This window comes from Camellia sinensis, chromosome 14 (genome assembly GCF_055761805.1).
Source record: "Camellia sinensis isolate YWXY chromosome 14, ASM5576180v1, whole genome shotgun sequence".
NCBI lineage: Eukaryota > Viridiplantae > Streptophyta > Magnoliopsida > Ericales > Theaceae > Camellia > Camellia sinensis.
The window spans coordinates 135,219,527-135,239,033 of record NC_138974.1 but is presented as its reverse complement, the minus strand read 5'-3'; the positions used below and the strand labels follow the sequence as shown (position 1 = coordinate 135,239,033).

Sequence of the window (19,507 nt, the reverse complement as noted above, 5' to 3'; positions counted from 1 at the left end):
GGATTGATTGAGTATTATTTTCATCTTTAAAATAATCATATATTTTATTTGGTTCTTAATTTTTAATTTATTTCAATTATATTCATGAATTCCACACATTAATTAAATGTAATTCTTAATATTTAAATCATATTTAAAAACATATGAAAAATCTTCATATCAAGTATTTTAAATATTCTTTACAGTCAAAATGAACAGCGAGAGAAGTGAAATGCAATCCAAGCCATTCACTCAATTACTGGGAATTAATCACATAGTTTGTGTGACTGATCATATTTTAAAATTTAATTGTGTTATATGTATTAATTAGTATATCAATATTAGTTATGATATTATTATTAACCTCACTCATTATATAATTTATAAATATCAAAAATCTCTTAAATTATATTATATCATCAATTAATATATTAATTAATATATCAATTAGTGCGTATAACATTATTTTTTAAAATTATAACCACTTATTGTTTGTACCTTCTTGTAGGACATTAGGGAGTAGGACTATACTAGGGGTGGTTTGCCTATGATTTATTTTTTAAAAAATACACTTCTTAATATTTGATTAAAATATTAATTGTTTATTATAATTTTAAAAATTACGTTTTACCCTATGAAGTTTTTAATTTCATAATAAATTACCTATTTTATTAATTAATTAACAGTTTTTAATGATGTTAAAAATATATTTTAATTAATAATTTAAATAATTTTATTATTGTATAGGAGAGCAATTATAAATTTTATTTTTTTATTTAATTTTGTTAAATAAAAAAATTCTAATAATAAGATATTTATAATTTTTCAAACTACAAAAAGTAATCTATATTATAAGCAAATATCAAGAAATGTATTTATAATTTATTCTTAAAAAATTTATTATTTGTTATAAAAAAATGTATAAAATAATAAAACAATAATATGATAACTTATATCAAATAAGCTAATAAATAACTTATTTAAGTGGTACCCAAATCATTAATGCATAAATTTCAGAGAGATGCAATTAGAACAATTTGACGGTTCGAATGAACCGGGCGGTTTAAATAAAAATATAAATTGAAGAAGTTAGGGCATGATTTGATAGATAAGTTCGAGAACAACTTGGAATCCGAAGACGAAAAGAGGAGACCAGCGAAACCTTGTTCTTGTGTCTCTGTTTGTGCGAGTAGTAGAGTAGCCAAAGACAGTTCAACAAACAAATATATCTCTGTAACTTCTCTTTCTCTGCTTCACTTTTGTGACTTGTGTGACTTATCCCTCTGTTTATTGTTTTTTTTGTTATACACTAGACTAGTTTGTTAATTCGAACAAGAATATAACTATAAAATTATAAAAAAAAGTAGTGTGTATTTATTTCCTAAATCGAGATCAGGAATTATTATATATGCATGGATTAGATTGTATAGCCCATTCGATGTTTACCAATACTTCTTAAAATTAGTTTAATCTTTCTCAAGAGTTGTGATCAGTCAGAGTTCTTGAATGAGTAATTTGACTGCAATGGAATCTGACACTTCAATCTTCTTGTTTGTTTCCCAATAATTTCATTCGATTATATATATTAAAAAAAAAAAAAAAAGTCTGTTGGAACAATTGTTGAACTTTTGTTCTTCACTTCTGATTCTTGAATCTGGCTGTGATTTGTGTTTAGTCAAATGTTATATTTGTTTAGGAACGGCAGAGAAATTAAAAATTTTAACAAGGTGACTGGCTCATTAGTTTGTTTTGAAAAATATATGATCTTTTTGCATTTATCTTTTCCTTTCTTTTTCGGGGTAAGGTAAATTTAATAGAACAAAACCAAACAGTGCAAAGAGCAAATAATTTCCTTTCTAATTAATCTATGAGTCCCATATTTTTGGCAACAGATTAGAGGGAAGCTATTGGGCTGAGAAGATGAATAATTCTTCCGCAGGACCCTCTTCAAAAGCGAGAGCTGGATCATCCCAGCCATCGGAATCTACATTTAAGCGCAAGCGAGGAGTTTTTCAGAAAGATTGTGAGCTCTTACATCTTTGATGCATTTTAAAAAGCTTTGATTTAAGAAGTTTTAACTTATGCCGTTTAATCTCCTCGCTCGCTCTCTCTCTTTGTGGGTTGTAACAGTGCAGCACATGATGTATGGTTTTGGAGATGATCCCAATGTAAGTATGACTCTCTATCTCATATATATATATATATATATATAATTTGAGTTTCTCATCTTATTGTTATTAAAATTTAACAAACACAGGACAAGGATTTGGTGTTTTTCTTGCTAATGCTGATGCAACTATTGACAATTTTTAATCAACAAATTTTTTTCATGCTTTGTGCAATGTTGTTATGATTGTGCTGCCTTCTAGTATAAATTTAGTGTTTGGTTCCGCATCTCTCATTAGCATAGCAGTAATTGTTTTCAAGAGTCCTTTGTTGGATAAGCATTTCGTCTTCCATATAAGATCTCAGGGGAGATATATTATGTTGTGAGCAGGACTTTAACAATGATCTTCTCTTCTGTTGTGTTCAGCGGTACCAGTGCTAGTGCCAGTGACGGTATGCCTTAGTTGGACTAGTATTATACAGTTGTAACATTCTATCTTAAAATGGAACAAAATCTATTTTTTTTGTGTTTGACAAAGATTTTATGAAGATTCATGATAAGTGTGTACGGACAAATGACAGTTGGGCATATAGGGAGCAGGAGAAGCAAGATAAGAAGTATTGTGGATTTTCAATTTTTAGGCTGCAGTTTTCTGCATTATTAGCAATCATCTATTCTCTGTGTCTTTCTCTCTCGAAGAATGAAGGGAGGGAGGGAGGGAGGGAGGGAGGGAGGGAGGGAGGGAGAGAGAGAGAGAGAGAGGATATATATATATTTTTTTATTTGACCTTAACATCAATCTGATTCTAGAATTTGTAGCTGATTGGGATCTGATCACCATTTTCATTTCTTTCTCTGTCATTCTATTTTCCAATTTAGCTTGCTCAGAGATGGAAAGATGTTGCTCATTTTATTAATTCTACTATTGTACTTGGGGAAGATTGTATCAGAATAAAAGTAGTATTTTGTGGTATGGCTTGCAGAAGATGTTGTCAGTTTTGAATAAGATTTTTGGATGATATAGTGAATTGGAAAATGGCTTCCTTTTCTTTTTGGAAACTTTTTTGCTTTCCCCTAATAAATAGTTTTTTTTTTTTTTTGTGATGGTACCCCTAATAAATAGTTGGATGCACTCGTGTTCATTTTGAAAAATTCACTACTTTCTTGTATTAAAGGCTTACCACCATAGCAATAAATTTATTTATTAATTTATTGTGCTGTGCTGACAGCCACTTCCAGAAACTGTGGCACTGGTGGAGGACATTGTTGTGGAGTATGTAACTGATATGGTAAGCTGGGATTACTTGTGTCTACTTCATGAATTGCTGGCAATTCATAGTAAAGGACTTCAAACTCCATATCTCCCCTTCTTTCCTCACTAATGCTTGGTTGGTAGCATACTGGAATATTTCATTTAAGAGAAATTGAACATTTAAGAATATGACTTTTCTGCAGGTGCATAAAGCTCAAGATACTGCATCAAAAAGGGGAAAGCTTCTAATTGATGACTTTACGTTCTTAATACGGAAGGTACTTTTCTTCCTTGCTCTGTTTCTTTTTTTTTACTCGTTTTTTTCACATGTAAACTTGGTCAAATGACAATTATTGTTGATGATCTGATGTGCTGTCAACTTGTCACAATCAAAGATAAAGTTAAACGGGTGACCATGGTGATTTGCTTTTCATCATTGTTCTGTGGAAAGTCTTGATATGGTTGCTTCATTTGTTTTTTGTTTTTTTTTGCTTAATCGGTTGCCATCTTTACTCTTACCTGTATGTGGTTTGTTTTTTTTTTTTTTTCCTTGCCGCAAAATTTAAAAATTAGAAATAATAGAGCCTCCGAGAAGTCAATCTCCATTGCTTATGCCCTGATGAGGACGTTACTTGGCCTTTTCTTGCTTTAGGGGAGTTGACATTTAAGCTATCATGATACTCATGTGACTGTATCTAATTGTTGATCTCATAGATTGGGCCTAATACCATATCAATCTTTTGACCTTGTAGGACCTGCCAAAGCTTAATCGCTGTTCAGAACTGTTGTCTATGAATGAGGAGCTGAAACAAGCAAGGAAGGCTTTTGAGGTAGATGAAGAGAAGCTGGCAACAATTGAGTGATAAGGAAAGCATAAATAGGTTTTTGCATCTCAGTGTAAATAATTTTCCTCAACTAATACAAGTGGATGTTGGTAAATTTTAATTTGAGTTACGCATGTTGAACAACTGATCTTGGCTTGCCTTCTTACCAGGTAGAAGTTGAACCGTTATTCTTAGGTCTCTTTATATCTTGCACCACTTATTTGTAACGGTAATTTTCTGTAGCTTGGTGAAGCACTTAACATCCGTGCTTATTCAATGGAATTCTATCCCCCACGATCAGTATTTGCTCGTGCTCATGAGTGATCAGGTTCATCTTCCTCCACACCTGTTTTTACCAACATGTTTCATTATTTGTTTGCGTACGGGCAACCATGTTCAACTTGCATTACCATGCAAAGAACTTTAAAACACTCGATTAAAAATTTTCCATCACACCTCTGATCAAATTTTTTTTTCCCCCCCATTTTTCCCTTTTAAATCTCACCACGCCCATATTTTCATTAATGTACAATAATTTCTGCATAAAATATATGAACAAAGATTACCACGCATTCAATTACAACAAAGATTACCGTACATTTAGTGAATGTAATGAGAAATTCAATGAGTATGTTTAGAGAAATTCAATGAGTGTTTTGAAGTTTTCCACGCAAAAGTTTGGATAATAGTTAAAAAGACATAAATTATAAAAAGTTGAAAGATTTTTAGACTGTGTTTGGTATAACTTTCTAAATATGATTTGAGAGTAGGAGTTGTATTTTGAGTTTGTGAGTTTTGAAATTATGATTTGAGTGTGAAAATTTTGTTTGGTGAAAGAGTTTTGAATTGAGTGGAAAATTTTTGATATAACATATGATATTTTATACAAAAATTTACAAATCATAATCAAACATATAACTCAAAATTCTATTAAAGCACAAAAAAATTTTAAAAAATTTGGAAATTTTTTTTTCGAATATATAAAAATTAACATGTCAATTGCAAAAAAATAAAATAAAAATTTCACTGTTCCGGTCAAAAGGCCGGACGACCAGTGAGACGACTGGTTAGGCCAAATTTCAAAAAAAAAAATTATGAAAATCGCTTCACACAGAGTTTTCTATATGTTGTGGAAATGTGATTGGAACATCCTATCCAAGCATCATATTACAATGTGGGGGTAGAATCATAGTTTGAAAATCGTTCCAAAAACAATCTTATTTTCTCTCTATTTTTTACATGTCTTTTTCATAAGTAGTCAAAAATTTATTTCAAATATTTTAATTTTTTTCATCTCATATTTTAGTCAATAAATTACTAAAATAGTCTATTCTCAAAACAATCAGTAATACTTGCAGCAGCTACACTCGTTCACAATAAGGACCAATCAATAAAAGATAGAAATATACTTATTTGACAAAGCTATACCTTAAATAGACAAAAATAGTGTGCAGATAGGAAGTCCCAACAAGGATATCCTTGGTAGAATGTGTACTGCTACTCATTAGACAAAATGAGGAAAAAAGAAAAAGCAGTGTGCCTTGAATCTTCTGTATGGACCTTGTCAATGTTACAAGTGAACATCTTAGTACCCAAGAAAAAAATGTTTAGTTCTATACCCCTAATTGAGAATTGTCTTGATCTGTGTCTTCTGGTCCTCTGTTAGTGTAGTCGGGAAAAGAATCTCAAATGTAACATACAAATCACCCTTCTTTGTGCTAAAGTGCAATGGCATGCCTTCACCTTTAAACTTTTTGATATCTTTTGGTTTGGTAATTCCCTGATCATTGAAAACAAATATTTAAGGATATAGTTGTTGCAATTCATTTCAATCAATAAAAGGTTGCCTTAGAGAACAATTCATGCTCACCTTTGAACTGATGTCTACTAGATGATCATCGAGATGTTTAATGGTTTTTTCAAAACCGACAAGTGCTTGCCCCTGAAGGGAAATAGAATTTTTTGAATGAGTTACTAGAGATCCAACACTTCATGGAAAGAAAAAGTAAAAACAAATATATTTTCGATCAAAACTGACCAATCAATAATTAGCTTTAATAGTCTACTAACACCGTATCACATATAAAACTCCACCACTCAAGTAAAGAAAACGTATATTCACTTGAATGATGCTGAAATGCAAGCATATGTCTATGTTGTCAATTCATAGTATGGTATAATATATTAACACGAGAATTAGGTCCAAAAAAAAGTTAGTTACCAGTGTGATAGTAACAGTTGTGTGCAAATCATTGCCTTCCCTTCTGAAGTGATCATGCGGTGCTGTGTGAATTCGGAACTGCACAAATACAATAGTTACTGTTAGTATATGATTTATACATCATCCCTCCCCGCCCCCCAAACACAAAATGATATGATTTAAGTTAGTAGTTTTGTTACAAAGCCAAGGATGAAGATATTACCCTTAGATCTCCAGCTTCACCATCTATTATAGGCTCACCATCTTCATAGAAAACCACCTCCTGTAAAAAGATCAGTATTAGTACTATTCTGGAAGAGGAGAAGAGGAAGAGAGGTAGCAAAGTTAAAAAATTTTATTTGGTTACCTTTTAAAATTTAGCATGAGATAGTATTATGAATACAAGGAAACTACTATTTATAGTTTCTGGGGTGGAAATAATGCCTTCAGAATTATCGTTATTGTCTACCAATTTTTGTTCATCTTCACATTGAGTATTATAATGTTTTGCACGAAGACATAGAAAGAACATATATAGAAGCATTACTTGTCCATCTTGCATTCCCTTCTCAATATCAACAGTGATGAAGTTCCCCTCTCTTTCATATTTCACATTTGGGCATTGTTCGCAGACCTGAAAGACCAAATAATTAGAGAATTTAATAAGCATAGCAATAGCATCAACGTGCAGAACAAAACGAATGACAAGACATAACAAGAGTTGCTCAATGATTGGATCTAATTATCACACAAAACAAAGGTATCTTCAAACCAAAAACAAGAAACTAAAATAAAAATATAGTGTTCATACTTGCAAGATTGTTAAAAGGCACAAACCTGCTCTGTCATCTGCTGGAACATTCCTGGACCGACTTGCCTGTGGTAGACCTCATTTCGACAATTACAGCGTCTCTTGCCCGGGGCTAACTTTATAATGTTTTTCTCCCTCCAAACCTAATGAATCCACATAATAATACGTCACTTAAATGAACAAACAACCACCCAATAGAGAAGTAACAAAGGAAAATCTCAAGTACAATGAGAGATCAGGGTTGCTTCAACAAAGATTAAACAAGACAGATACCTCATAAAACATAACAAAAGCAAATAATTGTGAAGTATTGGAAATAAATTATATATTTTTTCACAAATTCAAGAAATAAGCATATATCCCTTACCTTCAATGATCCTCCCATGTACAAATCCTCCAATGTAGCATCTAATTCAACAATTACATCATCACCTTTCACAATTTTCTCTTCCTCTTCCATTGGACCTCCACCAAAAAAACTGGCAAAGAAATTTGTCTCGTCAACAATGACAAAATGTTGAACCAAACTTTCCACACGAAAAATAGATGTCATTTCTACTATAAAGAAGAGCAACAAGCACCAATTCAAGTATGATGATTTGGTAGATTCACAACGCCGAGGTATGGACAACAGTATATGGGGTCATTAGGAAAACTTTTAGCGATACATTTTGGAGAATTACTATCATGAGGCTTCAATGACCACTCTACGTAAAAGGGTTCCACAATTATTTTCACAAGATGATTCATCTAACATGTGCTAAGATTAAGGAAAATAAGTAATGCCAAATAGTGGTATCTGAACATAACAGACTGCTACAAGGATAACAGATCATGCTAAGTAAATGAGGAAAACATTTTACAGGAACTTCTGTAACCTAACCTAAACAGATTGAGATTACAACATGGCCCCCAATACAAAAATTTCCACTATCAACTCGTATAGCCACAATGATATATATTGTTTCTTTAAATTTTATATTTTTTCTTTTTAAAGTACTATTAATATCTTATATTAGACAGGCATTATGTATGCTAGTTATCCAATTCTCACTTTCATGGAAAGTAAATTTGAAATTCAGCATTTGCTAACTTCCAAATATATATATATATATATAGAAAGTGACAAACATTCCAAATATATAGAAGATTAATGCTGTGTTGGTTGAGGGATTTATGAATGGATTTGGAAATAGAAAGGAAAAAAATGTGTGAAATTAAGTGAAATATAAGTATATTTTAATCCTATTTTACCTACCTTTTCTCTTTCCTTTTCTAAATCCTTTCCCAAATCCCTCAATCAAACACAGCGTAAAGGAAACTCACTTCCTAAATATGTCTTGAATATTCATTCCGCCTCCACCGCCACCACTGGCGGCGTGCTGTTTCAGACCTTCTTCACCATACTTATCGTATATGTTCCTCTTCTCACTATCCGATAGCACTTCATAAGCTGATAGTTAATCAAATTAATCAATTAAAACACTCTAAATAAATAAATAAATAAAAACATATATATATATGGATATACTCTAACTCAACTTTCTCTAACACATGAACATGTAACAGAGTGGTATTAGGTAGCTACCATTGCTCATCTCAGCAAATTTCTTGTTAGCTTCTTCATTTCCCTGATTTTTATCAGGATGATACTTCAATGCGAGCTTCCGATAAGCTCGTTTAATCTGCTCATCAGAAGCACCTCTTGGAACTTGAAGAATATCATAATAGCTCTTCCTGAAATGATTCACTTACTCTTCTGTCAACACAACACAACAGCACACAAACATGTCTGTCTATACAATAATAATAATAATAATAATAATAATTCAAGCAACATTGAAAGAGACGATCAGTGCTTGCTTACCCTGCAATGGCAATGAGAGCGTGCGATAAAACGCATAGTAAGAATATTAGTTTTGATCTTCGAAGCGCCATAAAACTAAACTACGGCACAGATACAGATTTGGAGATATTCGATCCCCTCCCTCCCGTAACTAAAAATAAAATCTAGGGTTTGTAATTAATCAGATTTGATAAATGCTAATACACCACACAGACCCAACGAGAACGATAAAGAATTTACGAATGGTTTTCAATTCGTTAGTGCAATTTCTCTCTCTCTCTCTCTAATACATAACGATAATACTGAACCGTGTGCACTAGTGAACCGGCGGAGTATCAACGACCGAGTACGTGTTTTTGCCAAAACTGACCAATAAGCGAAAGCTTTGATTTTGCCCCACCCAATCACTTTCAACCACGTCTCAAAGTAGACTTTTTATTCGTTTCGAAAAAGGGCCCAAAAAATTTAAAAAAAGATTAGACTCCAAACAAAAAAATAAAATTCCAATTTAACCACAATGTCATGATAAATATGTTTTGAGTGTTTTTTAAGATGCCACCTTATTTAGTTATAAGGGCTAGTTTGGTATGTACTAAATAAGTTAAAAAGTTAAAAAGTCACTATCTTATTTAAGTCACATCATCTTATTTAAATCACATCACCTCTCTAACACATCACATCCAACCCAACCCAAACCCAACCCAAACCCACCAATAAGTCAAAAAGTGTACTTTTTTAGGACATCCCAAACCAACCCTAATAAATTATTTGTAAAAAAATATTATAAAAAATTAATAAATATATAAAAAATATATTATATTTTATATATTTTTTTTTATTTTTTTTATTTAGTGAATCTTTTAAAGATTTTTTTCACAAATATTATACTTTTTAAGTCTATTTATTTTAGGTGTGTCTAAAAATTAAAAAAATTACTTAAAATATTAAAAAAAATCATTGAAAACAAAAAAATATAAAAAGTAAAAAAGTAAAATTTTCTTAGAAATATTTTATGAAAACTAAAACCAAACAACTGAATGTGACATTCACATTTTCAACTAATAATAAATAATTCTTTAATTTTTATTTTTATTTTTATTTTTTCCACTATTTTAATCAAAGTTGGCTTTTGATCATTGCTCAAAACACCATGCCTAAATGATAAGGGCAAATTATTTTGCCGCCTTTATGTTTGATTTTTTTTTTAATTTTTAAAATTTATTTTTTTCACTTTAATTCTTCCTGCCTTTATTTTTTTAAAATTTATTTATAAAGTTAATTTCTATTTAAAATTAGACAAAAAATATTATAATATAATATAAAAAATATTATTATATTAAGATTTAAGTTAATGTTAAATATGTAAGTTATATATTTAATAAACTATTTTTATGTCACGTGATTGTTAATGTGTTAATTTTTTATCTAATTTTTAACAGAAATTAATTTTAAGAGTAAATTGAAAATTTTTTGAAATATGAAGAGTCAAAGTGAAAAGGAAAAAATAAAAAAATAACTGTAAAAGTCAAGGTGAAAATGTGGCTAAATATAAAAAAGCAAAGTGTAATTTATCCAAATGATAATTGTGTTCATTTTATAATTAACTTGAGTGCAAATCAGTGTGTTTTGTTTCAATTTTCTAAATTTAATTTTTTTTAAATTGAATTTTTTTATTTTTTGTATTTTTTTATTTTTAGTGAATATTTTTAAAATTTTAAGCAATTTTTTTACTTTTTTAGATGCACCTTACTTAAATGTATCTAAAGAGTAAAATATTTGTGAAAAAATATTTAAAAAATTAATAAATACACAAAAATACTAAAATGTATTAAATTTTTATATTTTTGGTATTTAGTAAATTTTTTAAATATTTTTTCATGAATATTATATTTTTTAAGTGTATTTATGATAAATGTGTCTAAAAATATATAATAAAAAAATCTTAAAATATTAAAAATATTCAGTGAAAATAAAAAAAATACGAAAAATAAAAAAATAAAAAATTTTGAATAGGAATAATTTAATAGGAATAATTCATCTTTATCAAATACTGTGACCTCATGAGTGATAATAACCAAAATTATTTATTAAATTCCTTCAAGTAGATAAATTTTTAATATTTTTTTATCAAAATAATTGTAAAAAATAACATCCTATCTCAATTCTTAATTATATGCCTTATCCTATCTCAATTCTTAATTATATGCCTTATTTAGTGAGACATGTAAGACAATAAATATAATATAGTATAAAATTATAAGGTAAATAGACTTGCAGGCTAGATAGAGTTCCCAGCATGACAGTTTTGTGTTGGGGTGTTGAAAATTGACCATTCAATATTTGTGTTATGCGAATTTCAAAATCTTAATTATTGCTTGTAGACCCTCATTTACAGCATGTGGTCCATTTTATGTGAGTGTAAAATTAGACAAGTTATTTGCTGATCCTCGCACAATACTCTATATTATTTACTATGGGATACTTATCTAATTATTTATTAAAAATCAATATAAAAGTGACGAAATTCACTATTTTAATCAAGGAAAACTAATTTGAGACACCATATTTACTTGTTTCAAAATCATTATATAATTTTTCGATGCACTATCGATGCAACCAAAAAAGACAATGTGTAGTGGTTTATTTATATACCATTGATTTTGAATTCTTTATTTATCACAATGAATGCAGTATTGGTTCTTATCTTTTTTTTAGGACCGGATGTCCATGTCCAGATTAATTTATGCGTAACTCGATTGATCTTACCCATACAAAGTGTCCTCTCAACATAGATCAGGCAAATTTAAAACAGACAATACTCTTACTACTTCAGCAACACATAATATATATATTTTTAAATCAAAATAAAAAATTATATTTTTTAGGTTTAATAACACTAGTAGGCAATGAAACCCACTGGTATATATTTATATGCACCTATTTATTACTTAGTACTAGATTTAATGATAAATTATCAATAGGTCTTAATAATTAGATTTAATTTCTACCAAGTTTAATTGAAAATAAGTTCTACTAAAATCGTCGTTAAAAATAATTTTATATGATAATTTTTTACATATATTGTTAAAAATTGACAATTAGTATTTTTTTGATCACTTTTTATAAATTGTTGCTAAAATTTACAATTAATAACATTTTTTAGTGGCAATTTTTTTAAACTACCGCTGAAAATTGAAAATTAATGACTTTTTTATGAGGATTTTTTTAAACTGTCGCTAAAACTTATAACTAATGACATTTTTTGTGATAAAATTTTTAAATTATCACTGAAAATTAATAATTAGTGACATTTTTTAGTAATATTTGAAAAAAATACTATTAATTCTCATATAATTTATTGAATAATAAATCTACATATTATGATATATATATATATATATATATATATATATATATATGTAAGTCCCTTAGATTTAATGACACAAGTAGGCTAAGGGATTGCTATGATGATGAGATCCACCAAGACAGTGTTGGCGTGAGTTATTAGTTCTAAAATTTTCTTTATATGGATAAATTACACTTAGGCCAAATTTGGCATGAGGCAAAAAAGATAAAAAGTCAAAAAGTCACTATTCTATTTAAGTCACATCATCTTATTTAAGTCACATCACCTCTCTAACACATCACTTCAAACCCAACCCAAACCCAAACTCAACCCATATTTCATAAAAAGTCAAAAAGTGCACTTATTTAGTCTTCCCAAACTAGGCCTTACTATTATTGAGGTTTCTAACCATTATAAACATATTTTTTGTGATCTTTAAAATTATCATCAACATTTCTCCAGTGTTACTTTTTGTTAGACTATTAATTCTAAGTTAGGGATGCAAGGAAACTCTATTATTTATAAACAGTGTTTAAAATTTGTTTGAATTCAATCTAAATATTAAATCAACAAATTCAAGTCAAACGTGTAAGCTCATCTTATAATGAAGCAAGATCAAGAAACCTAAATGTCTCAAATTTCTTTGCTGTTTTATATTCAATTTCTTTGTTTGATTTTTAGTGTACATACAAATTTAAATATTAGAGGAGTGAAACTTATTAATAATATGAATTTTTTTTACATTTTGCTGATAATATTATGTTTTTTTCATTTGTAGAATTCGTATTAATTCAATTTTTTTTTATTTTTAAATTTAAACTTAATTTGTTTATTTAATTGAGTTGATTTGAACAAAAATTGAGTCTCTTTAAAACTTGACTAGATTCATTTACCGTCAGTGTTATTCAAAGTGCGAGGAATGAGAATGTTGGTGACAAATAAGGCAGTATGACTGTAAAAAAAAATGAGTAATGTTAGAAATTCTAAATATTTTATTAAATGTCTCATATGAATGTGAAACTCATATAATATGAGTCCCATACATTTTGTAAGTCTTCAACTCATATAAGACAATAAAATATTTAAAATTCCTAATATTTTTTGAAAAAAATTGATGACACCACGTATGGAATAATTGAAGATCCTCTGATGATCATTATTATTATTTTGGTGTATGAAAGTACGTTGGTAGAGGTGCTTATGGAGGAATGAGGATCTTCTCCTTGTCGTTCTTGTACTTGCGCCCGTCCTTGTAGATTTTTGGGTTTACTTTTAGGCCTAATTTTGATAATTCGAACCGTTTATATTTTATGATTTATTCGGTATATCATACTTGTAAAAAATCAAGTTGATCGGATATCAGAAAGTATGTGTTCGAAAAATTGAACTAAAAACTATTTTTTAAAGAATTTAATAAACAGTTTTCCGAACATATGCTTTCTGATATCCGATCAACTTGATTTTTTACAGGTATGATATACTGAATAAATCATAAAATATAAACGGTTCGGATTATTAAAATTAGGCCTAAAAGTAGACCCGAACGCCTGCAAAGACGAGCACAAGTATGAGGCTACAAGGAGAAAACCTTGGCTCGCTTGTGGAGATCTCTTCACACTGAGAAATCATTTTCAATTTTAATTTAGCCATGTTGTTTGATTCCTTACTTTATTCTAAGCACGCAAGACTCGTGTACAATTTCTATTTTTAAGTGTTAGCCGATCATATATTAAGGTTGTGTTTGGTTAGAGAATTTGAGGAGGGATTTAGAAAGAGAAAGAAAAAAATTAGGTGAAATGTGAATAAAATATACCTATATTTCACTTAGTTTCACATACCTTTTACCTTTCCCTTTCTAAATCTCTCCCTAATTCCCCCAACCAAACACAACATAAATATATATTTTCATGCACATTAAATTTATATGTTGTTATTTTATATTAAGTATTGTTTTGGATGCAGGTTGATTTTTTAATTTTTTAGTTATTTTAGTTTAGAATTAAAAATTTTCGTTTAGGATAACTTTTGTAAGAGAAAAAATATAACAATTATGGTTTATATGTGATATTTTTTAATCTTAGATTAAAAAGTCTATTTTGTCTTTTTATAACTAGCATATCGCCCGTGTTATGCACGGGATAATTATAGATATTTATATTTGTTTTAGAATTTTTTTAATATATAAATTATGTTTTTTAAGATTTTTTATAAAAATAATTTAACATCTTATCACTAACTATAGTGTATGGGAGAAGTTGAAAATGATACTTTAATAACTATACACGGATCGTATCTATAATTATTTGTTTGAGGGGATTTTAAATGTTGATCAGGAGATTTTGACCAAATTAATAAATACTGAGTTTTTTTTTTAAATAAAAAATTTAGAAAATTTAGATTGAGATATTGGAGTTTCCATAGACCTTGGGGGTTAAAAACCCTTTTTGATTAATTATTTTAATCCCAACCTACTCCAACCCAACTTTCCAAACGAGTGCTTAATATATTATCTTTTCCAAGATTTCTGGAAATTCTTAGGTAATTGTTGTTGAAACTTATTTCATTGCAAAATTTTGCTAATATGTTAATGTGTTTGGTTTAAGTTTTTTGGATTAAATTTTTTAAAAATTGAGTTTTTTAGTTTTCGTGTTTTTTTGTTTTTAGTGAATATTTTTAAAATTTTAAACATTTTTTTTTTTTTTAGATGTACCTTACTTAGATGTATCTAAAAAGTAAAAAATTTGTGAAAAATATTTTTTTAAATTAATAAATATATAAAAATATAAAAAAATTTACTGAATTCTTGTATTTTTTTATGTTTTTGGTATTTAGTTAATTTTTAAAAGATTTTTTTTACAATTTGTTTTTACTTTTTAGGTGTATTTATGTTAGGTGTGTCTAAAAAGTAAAAAAATTGCTTAAAATATTATAAAAAATTAGTAAAAACAAAAAAATACAAAAAATAAGATAATATAATTTTCTGAAAAAAGTATTTTTTGAAAAATAGAACCAAGCAAGTAGGTCTTGTTTGTTTGGCTTTATAGAATGAAAGAGATTAGGAGTACGATGAGATTAAGTGTTGTGGTATTAGGTTAAAAATATAAGATAGAGAGTGTTTGTTTATATACCATTGGATTAATACAAATATAAATAGTATTAATATATAAAATTAATATTTTTAAATTTTTACTATTTTTTTAATATTATAATTATTATTATTTTTATACTTTTTAAGTCCACTTAGTCTAGAGACAATTAAAAATAAATAAAATTTATTTAAAATTTATTTAAAAATTCACTAAATATAAAAAAATAATATTTTTATAGTATTTATTAAAAAAGTTAAATATTTCTTTCACAAATAAATTATTTGAAAAAAAATAATATTAAAAATATTTTAATGCATTTTATTTTATATTTTAATCCATTAATCCTATCATTAGATTTTTAATCTCATATGTTTTCCTGCTATACTAGTCCAACCAAGAAGGGGGATTGCTAGTCAGTTTGGAGTGTTAATCCTATCACAACCTTCCATAACCAGACACTCTCTAGATAGCCCTCTCCCACAATTAGTCCAAATCCCCTCACTCATGGAGCAAAATAATCATGATCATAAATTATAATTTGAAGATTATACTATTCGCAATTCATTTTTTAGTAATTGTAAGGGTGTGTTTGATTGGGAGATAAAGGGGGACTATCCTCTGTTGGGATTGTAATTCGGGAGAACTTTATTATCCAGCGTTATTTTTTTTTTAGTCCGCCGGTCATGGAGTCCGGCCGAACTCCTTATCCTCCATAGGGGGATTATACTATCCTAGGAGGGTATAAGACAATTTTCATTGGACTATTTACTATTGGGATTAGAATGTGGAACGACCACTTTGACCCTCAACTATTTAATTATGTATTATATCTAGTAAAATTCAATAAAATTTAAATGTCTCAATATAAAAATAAAATAATTTTGTTTAACTTTTTATTGATGTTATATTTATTTAATTTTTAAAAATAATTTTTTATATATATTTTATTGATGTTTTATTTTAAAATTTTGTTTATATTTTATTTAATTTTATTATTTAAATTTTAATAGATGTTTTATTTAATTTAATTGTTTAATTATTATTTTTAAAAATAAATTTATTTAAAATTTTAATTAAAAAAATAACATATATTTTTATTGATATTTTATTTATTTAATTGTTAAAATATAAATTTATTTAATTGTGTAAAAAATAAAATATAATAAAATTTTATTTAATCTAGTTAAAAATAATTAAAATATTAAAGATGTGTTTAATATTGCTACTACTTAGTAAACAATTGAAAAATGTTAAAATAGTTTTTTGTTCATTTATCTTATCTAATCCGTCCAACCAAACATTGGATTGACTAAAAATAGTCATTTTCAGACATCTAATTTCATGAAAAAACAAACACAGGATGCACATCTAATCCAACTAAATAGCCCCGGAGATTTACAGTCCCAAGATTCAAGTTCTCCTTTATCTAATCCGTCTAATCAAACACACCCTAAAAGTTTGCCATTTTGTATACATTGAATACTGTATTATGTTTTATAGCACACTACATATCAACAATGATTCATCTCACTAATTTAAGAGCATTAATGGACCACTAATGATGTGGAAATTCAAAAAAAAAAAAAAAAAAAACAAGAGCGAAACATCCCATCATGTGAGACTCGCACCACTTTAAAATTATTAGTGCTCATCTTCTTAGTGGTGTCACTCATTTTTGATATAACAATAATGATAAGGAGATATGTACATATATTATGCATTGTTCAAATGATGATGACTTACTTTGCGAAATTAATGTTCTTGGTTTCAAGCCGTATCTTCTTTTTTATATAAATATCAATAACGGATGTTTTGAGAAAATTCAAAATATAAGACACAAATGTGTCAACACCACACTTTCTAAAAAAAAAAAAAAGGTAAATTATATTGACACCCCTTGAGCTTTATATCTATTATAATTTTTTCTTCACCTTTTGGAATTACATCCCGCTCCTTGAGATTTAAAGTTTCATTACAGATTACTCCCTCCAACAATTTAATTTTTTTAAATACCAATTTTTCCCTCACTGGATAAATTACATTGACACCCCTCACATTTTAGAAATTACAATTCCCTCTACAAGGTTTAAAGTAGCATTGTCAATTGCCCCTTTGGTTAGTATTAGTTGAAAAAAAAATTCATTGGAAAAAAAAATAATAATTGGAAAAAAATGATTTGAAAAAAAAAATATGTAAGTCAAATTTTTAAATTTTTGTTTAAAAACCAATGTAAAATAAAAATTACGCTAACACCCCTTGAGGTTTATTTTTACACACTCGAAAGATAAAAATTATATAAAAAAGATAATTATTTTTTATTTCTTAATCAAATTAATTTTTAATTTTTTTAAAAAAATTCTAAAAATCAGACCATACATAGCCTAAGAATCTTTTGATAAGTCATTTATTACGTTGGTAACTTATTTAATTATTTGTTAATTTTACGACATTTTTACCATTTGAGGCCTGTTTGGTAATCATTTCGTTTTCAGTTTTCAATTTATTACAAAAACATTAAAAACTGTCAAAAAAAACTTGTTTGTTAATTTTTTTGGTTTATAAATGGTTGTCTCAGTTTGTAAATTTGAAGAAAAAGCGTAAATTCAAAAAATGAGTTTACGTTGGTTTTTAAACAGAAATTTAAAAATTTGATAAATTTTTTTTTCAATTAATTTTTTTTAACTAATACTAATCGAGGAGACAATTGGTAATACTACTTTAAATCTTGGGGAGGGGATTATAATTTTGAAAATGTGAGGGTTGCCAATGTAATTTACCCAGTGAGGGCAAAATTTTGGTATTTAAAAAAAATAAATTGTTGAAAGGTGCAATCTGTAATGAAACTTTAAACCTCAAAGAAGGAGATGTAATTTTCAAAAAGTAAAAAAAAAATTATAATAAATATAAACCTTAAAGAGTGTTAATATAGTTTACCCAACAAAAAATGTATCAACACTACCAGAGCCATCACTTTACTTATTAAAATAGATATAAATTATTGGGTTTTAGTAATTGTGACCTCATCTTATTTGATGTTATTGGTCAATAAAATATTATAAAGAAAATTAAATGAACGTTTCTTGTACCTTGCAAATCTAACCAAAACCAAGTAGTCAACGCTACCATAACATAAAAATCACTCATTAATTACTGATACCCTTACATATAGCTGTTATATACTTCAAATATTTACTCTTCGTTCGTAGCATTTGATTTGATCCATTTTTGTGCGGAAAGATTGTCATACAATAGAAAAGTAATTAATTTTAACGTGTATACTTGCTAAGAGACATGGTTGTACAAAAATCTATAATATCACATACTAATAAATATATAGGGTTCAGCTTGTCTCAAATTGATATCAAGACTGAACTTGTCCAGTTCATTTTATGGGGTTCATTTTTTGGGCTTGTTTTGATAATTCGAATCGTTCAATGTGTAGAACTCGTCGAGTACTACATGCCTGTAAAAAATCACGTTGATCGGATATCAATAGCTATGTGATCAAATCAGTTTTGTATAAAAAAAATGAACGGTGAAACAATTAACGGTTGATAAAAAACTGTTTTGTTCATATAGCTATTGATATCCGATCAACGTGATTTTTTACAGGCATATAAGACTCGACGAGTTCTACACATTGAACGGTTCGGATTATCAAAATAGGACCCGTGGTGGGACCTCTACGGGCCCAACAGCACGGTCTAATCCGATCTTGGACTGGACCAAAGCCACTGCCAATATATAATATCACTTTTATATTTTATTTCTAATCATTTGTGTACGGGGGCGAAATATCCTCTGCTTTCCGTATTTCTTGGACTTAAGCTTCACGTGACGACGTCTAACCTGGCAACACAGAAACGGTGAGCTGCCCGGTAGTGGGTTGCCAGATAGACCCTCCGACGATCAAGTCAGATCACTTGAGGAAGAAGAAGGCTGTTACAGAGAGAGAGAATGTGTTTCAGATCGCACCAGTTGCTTACCTCTAACGTTCATAGTCCCTTCCTTTTTCTAGGCTGGCTATGCAGCCTCAGGATTGTGCGCACACTA

At 28.4% G+C, this 19,507-nt stretch overlaps 2 protein-coding genes across 2 annotated transcripts; one reads left to right on the top strand and one right to left on the bottom strand.

Annotated features, from left to right (window-relative positions):
- The first annotated feature begins 977 nt into the window (after nt 1-977).
- Nucleotides 978-4,456, top strand: LOC114262788 (transcription initiation factor TFIID subunit 13). Its single transcript, XM_028203191.2, has 6 exons — nt 978-1,212; nt 1,872-2,002; nt 2,110-2,147; nt 3,316-3,375; nt 3,542-3,616; nt 4,091-4,456. The coding sequence occupies exons 2-6, from the start codon at nt 1,900-1,902 to the stop codon at nt 4,199-4,201; spliced, it is 387 nt and encodes a 128-aa protein (XP_028058992.2). The 5' UTR covers nt 978-1,212; nt 1,872-1,899; the 3' UTR covers nt 4,202-4,456.
- Nucleotides 4,457-5,532: 1,076 nt separating this feature from the next.
- LOC114262787 (dnaJ protein ERDJ3B) lies at nt 5,533-9,516 on the bottom strand. Its single transcript, XM_028203190.2, has 10 exons — nt 9,041-9,516; nt 8,762-8,910; nt 8,500-8,626; nt 7,541-7,652; nt 7,200-7,316; nt 6,910-6,996; nt 6,586-6,645; nt 6,384-6,461; nt 6,033-6,104; nt 5,533-5,942 (listed from the first exon to the last, which is right to left on the bottom strand). The coding sequence occupies exons 1-10, from the start codon at nt 9,109-9,111 to the stop codon at nt 5,784-5,786; spliced, it is 1,032 nt and encodes a 343-aa protein (XP_028058991.1). The 5' UTR covers nt 9,112-9,516; the 3' UTR covers nt 5,533-5,783.
- Nucleotides 9,517-19,507: the final 9,991 nt, after the last annotated feature.

Excerpts from the sequence above, each read along its gene's own strand:
- LOC114262788 (XM_028203191.2), top strand. The coding sequence starts at position 1,900 with ATGAATAATTCTTCCGCAGGACCCTCTTCAAAAGCGAGAGCTGGATCA. Across the intron at positions 2,148-3,315 it reads GTTTTGGAGATGATCCCAAT|CCACTTCCAGAAACTGTGGC; the intron begins GTAAGTATGACT and ends CTGTGCTGACAG. Across the intron at positions 3,617-4,090 it reads TTACGTTCTTAATACGGAAG|GACCTGCCAAAGCTTAATCG; the intron begins GTACTTTTCTTC and ends TTGACCTTGTAG.
- LOC114262787 (XM_028203190.2), bottom strand. The coding sequence starts at position 9,111 with ATGGCGCTTCGAAGATCAAAACTAATATTCTTACTATGCGTTTTATCG. Across the intron at positions 7,653-8,499 it reads ATTCAAGACATATTTAGGAA|TTTTTTTGGTGGAGGTCCAA; the intron begins GTGAGTTTCCTT and ends TTTCTTTGCCAG. Across the intron at positions 5,943-6,032 it reads TAGTAGACATCAGTTCAAAG|GGAATTACCAAACCAAAAGA; the intron begins GTGAGCATGAAT and ends TTCAATGATCAG.